At 43.8% G+C, this 4,496-nt stretch overlaps 1 protein-coding gene across 2 annotated transcripts; it reads right to left on the reverse strand.

Moving 5' to 3' along the window:
* Positions 1-823: 823 nt before the first annotated feature.
* On the reverse strand, positions 824-2,536 carry LOC119651271 (phosphatidylglycerophosphatase and protein-tyrosine phosphatase 1). 2 transcript variants are annotated; one of them, XM_038054775.1, is made up of 5 exons: positions 2,383-2,536; positions 2,023-2,145; positions 1,718-1,875; positions 1,338-1,658; positions 824-1,113 (listed from the first exon to the last, which is right to left on the reverse strand). In XM_038054775.1, the coding sequence occupies exons 2-5, from the start codon at positions 2,033-2,035 to the stop codon at positions 979-981; spliced, it is 627 nt and encodes a 208-aa protein (XP_037910703.1). In that variant the 5' UTR covers positions 2,036-2,145; positions 2,383-2,536; the 3' UTR covers positions 824-978. The 2 variants fall into 2 exon arrangements, with proteins under 2 accessions (XP_037910703.1, XP_037910702.1); XM_038054774.1 differs by having other exon boundaries at positions 2,023-2,536.
* Between the last annotated feature and the right edge of the window lie 1,960 nt (positions 2,537-4,496).

The raw sequence follows: 4,496 nt of genomic DNA on the forward strand, positions 1-4,496 counted from the left end.
GACGGCATTATCAGCACTAAATGGCAACGACATATCAAGCCAGTTGGTGTGGAGTTGTCATCAGGTGCTGCTGAAACTTGGCCGACTGAACGAAACATTCCTGATGTGGGTGCCGGGGCACTCTAACATCGCTGGTAATGAGGAGACTGACAAACTGGCTCGCCAAAGGTCTTGATCCACAATGGTGGAGCCAGAACCAGCTCTTGGAATCCGTCCATCTACTGTCAAGTCTACTCTAAAGGGTGAAATTGCAAGGATTCACGCAACCTCTTGCCGGCAGACGAAAATCCTTTTGAAAGAGCCTAGAGCCACTAGAGCGGCATTTTTATTGTCCCTTAAAAGTGGGACATGAAAGCCCTAGTAGGGCTTTTAACGGGACACTGCTCCTTAAACTACCATATGGAAAAGATTGGGGTGGTGGTTTCGGCTATGTGCAGCCAATGTGATGAGGACGAGTAGACGGCCCTGCACTTTTTATGCAGTTGCCCGGCATCCTCAGATCTCAGACGAACACCTTGGCAAGGTTTTCTTCAATGAAGAATCTGCACACTGTCTGCCTCTGGAGAATGTTCTCAGATTCGCTAAAGCCTGCGAACACCGTAGCCGGGAAGCCATTGAATAGGCGGTTTACGGGGATAGTACAATGGGCCTAACAATGGCCTGAGTGCTCGGAGCTGCGGCTCCCTCCAGTAAACTAAATTAACTAACTAAACACCCAAGCATTTGACATAGTCAAGGCAGTTCACCGATGACTACTCTAACCTTTCAAAATTCATCTTTTCACAGAAACTAGAGCTACAAAAAAATTCATCGAAACACAATAGACAATGGGATTTCATTTTGTTCAAACGCTTAACATAAAATACCTTCATAATCTATTCTAGCATTTTTACAAATTACCGCGTTCACTTTATAACAAATTCCGATAAATAATTTAATAACATTGTCATCTTCAACAATTAAGCTACGAAATCTGTATCAGCTCTCCTTCTTATCTGACATGTTATTTCTATAAAATTTATGTAAAGCTTCCCATTGTTTCTTATGCAGTAAAATGTGGGGTCGAGATTCTCTCATACGTTCAACCGCGAGCTCTGGAGTTAGACCGTATCGCTAAAAAGTAACAAAAGATTTAGTTTAGCTAATTTTCCACGAAATATTTTTTTTTTGTTGAAAGAAATTAATGTTAGCGTTAAATGCGATGGAGGATAGTCAATGACGAAGTGATTTTATGGCAATTAGTGAGGAAAAGTTGTGAGCTTGGAGCAAGTGTCTACAGGTTACGCTCTGTTCTATGCGGGGATAATATATTGGAAAAAAACGTAAAATACCCTTACCATCATTAGATAGCATCCAACTAGTGTTGCGCTTCTTGTCCTCCCGGCCTTACAATGCACATAAACCGTCCCGACATTCTCTGGTTGATTCAACGATGCAGGAAAGTGTTTTATCCGCGCACTAACCGGTAGAAATTTATTTATGAATTCCACCCCGCGAAGTAGATTTATCTGACACGGCGCACTGAAAATATCTGTGGTTGGAAGCTGCAAAAACTCAACACCTTTTGCAGCCCAGCGCTTCTGATCGTTTGCAAAAAGGTAGAGCTCATAGTCCTCGTTCATAGAAACGACCGCTTTAACATTTTCCGACTCAATAAGCTAAAATGAGGAATCGAAGAACATTAGCCTTTGGCCTGTGGGGCAAATGTCATACTTACGGCTTTCGTCATCGAACGGAAGGGCAGAGCGCCTAATATTAAGTTCTCATCGATGCGATCATACCATCGTCTGGCACTGATTTTCTCCATGAAAACATTATACGCCAGCGTGGGATAGAACGACAGCCGCGCAAACATAACTTGAGCATAGGAAAACACTAAAAAATTGAAAATTAAAGTATACAGCCAGCGAGTATTGCGAAACCAAATTCTTCTCCAAACAAGAATCGTCTGGAAGAGATCAGCTGTGGAGAAAGTGCAATCTTCCAGTGAAAGTCGTTAGACCCCCATGGAAACAGTCTCACCTGAAACCCCCATAGCGGACGGGTCGGTAACTCATGTAATCACAGTTGCGAACTGTCAATTGCGAAGTGATGAATGGAGTGAGTTGGCGGAGTCGTAGTATCATTAACCCAAGTTTTAGAACACTGTTGTGGGTGGATTTTGTTTTTCGAGTGTAATTATCGTACTTTTGCAAGGTTTGCCAACCAGAAAGCTGTCAGAACCGTGCCGAATCCATTCCAGATAATCGCCTATTTTTGCGATTATCTCTCCTATAAATTATTCCTTGTTGTCAGGTTTTTATGGTAAAATAGAGTCTTTTTCGCGTTGGCAATTCAGGCAGGATTCTGACGCTCATCCGGTAGTAAACTTTTAAAACGAACTGTTTGGAAGTTTTCGATAAATCGATTTTGAGTCGCGTGTTACGAAAAATAATTTCATCGAACACAAATATTTAAAGGGAACTTATTGTTATCTGTATTTCGATGAGGAGACAACGAGCCCGTCTGTACGTTGTGGACGAAAAACCAGTTTTCACTGAGAACACAACCTTTTATCGGCAATATTTAAACACATTACAACCACATCAAATAGTCAAGCTTGCTTTTATAGCCTTCTATTAAATAATATAAAAATTAATTTTACGACCCCAGCGTATGCTCACGCGTATGATGTTCTTATTCAGGGGAGCAGCTCTCGAAATCGCACGTGAATAATGGATTACACCAAGAAGACTGGTTACACGTCATTTGAATTTTGTGGCGGCATAAAGTTATTTATTATTATCGAATTTCGTCAAAAAAAGGAACTGAAGAAATAGCACATTTATAGAAAGAAGGAAGCTCTTTGGAAATGAGGACATGGGCATCACTATAGCACAAAGTGTGACAATACCCAAAGAAGTCGGTAAGACCCACACTGAATGTGGGAAACTATTCGGTCGATATCGTGCGTCACATGGTTAAAGATTTGAAATTCTTCGGACTAGGGCCTACTTTCACAATTTCTGTGCATAGGAGCTTCTTCACCATAAAGTCCAAGTGATATTACGTACGCAGCAACGGTGGTCCCACGTCAACTCTAATATGATGAGAATCCAGCGATGCATCACCTTGGAACCAACACTGTCCCCAAGGCTGTCAACCAACCACACTTCCATAACAGGTTTGCCAGTCGTGAACACCGACTGCGCGAAATAATATAAGGTACCAGACGGCACGTGCTGGAGCTAACCCGAATGGTAGCGGTTCGGCGAGATGAGGGCCGAAGTTCTTGGTTCTCAAATATCATCTCCCTATCAGGAGACAGAGATTTTATCACCTGCCTTGACTCAATAGCCAACCCACCCGGTGTAAACTACTCTAATAGAGCCGTGAAATCTCAAGGCGAATTGATACCACCGAAGATTTAAATCCCAAAGGAACTACACTGCCTAATGGCCTAACAAGGGAAGGGATACAATCACAAAGAAAGGAAAGATTAGCTCTGAGCTGACTCTGGCATCTACGCGATGAATGGCCCCCGTCTTTGTTTCCTCTTCATGGGAGCCAGATGACATGGCGACCCACACCAACCCAAATGTTCACCCCCTGCCCCTTGAAACATAATGGGGGAAACCCAAAACAATCTAAAGGACCAACGCACTCCGGAAGAAGGTTAGAGTGGCGGTCAAAGGTCCCAGGGCGAAACGTGGATTGGTATGGAGCATAAAACCTGGGAAACGCCTGCTGAACCAACACCAACAGCACTACTACCAAACCCTATCTCCACCTCCACGTGTCTGGCAGTTTTTTCTTCATGAAAAACTGCAGACGGAGAAGGATGAAGGCGAGTCTCCCGTGCCTAAAAACAGGACAAAATGCACCAACTGGTACTCCAGGTTGGCGGTTGGGTAGGGCCAACCACCCTACACGGAAAACCGAAGTTACCAAGCCACAACAGGAGCCTCGGACAGGATGAATTTTACAACGACGAACCCGGCAACGACAACGGATTAACGATTTGCGCATTTTCTCATGGAACGTGCGCTCCCTGTACAGACCGAATGCTGCTAATGCATTTAGCCGATACTCTGCCCCAATATAAGGCTGATGTAGCAGCGTTGCAAGAGATGCGATGGACAGGGACTGGTTTCCTGGAGAAGAGTTGCTACACCATATATTATAGCGGCCATCCAGTAAACCATGTGCTCGGAATAGGTTTCTTAGTCAGCCAACAAATGAAACCTGCTGTTATCGGCTTTAAAAACAAGCGAACCGCAGTGCACTCTGCGCTTGCGAGGCAAATTATGAAATATAAGCCTCATTAACGTTCACGCCCCTACAGAGGAGGCTGCAGAGTCGGAGAAAGATACCTTCTACGAGGCAGTAGAACGAACCCTCGAAGCCTGTCCCAGATATGATATCAAAATCATACTTGGAGATTTTAACAGCCAAGTAGGAAAGGAGCCCGTATTCAGGCGATACATTGGCTCCCAAGAACTTACACCAAAATACAA

Source organism: Hermetia illucens, chromosome 3, assembly GCF_905115235.1.
Source record: "Hermetia illucens chromosome 3, iHerIll2.2.curated.20191125, whole genome shotgun sequence".
NCBI lineage: Eukaryota > Metazoa > Arthropoda > Insecta > Diptera > Stratiomyidae > Hermetia > Hermetia illucens.

Excerpts from the sequence above, each read along its gene's own strand:
- LOC119651271 (XM_038054775.1), bottom strand. Across the intron at positions 1,659-1,717 it reads TCCGTTCGATGACGAAAGCC|CTTATTGAGTCGGAAAATGT; the intron begins GTAAGTATGACA and ends TCCTCATTTTAG. Across the intron at positions 1,114-1,337 it reads TTGGATGCTATCTAATGATG|CGATACGGTCTAACTCCAGA; the intron begins GTAAGGGTATTT and ends GTTACTTTTTAG.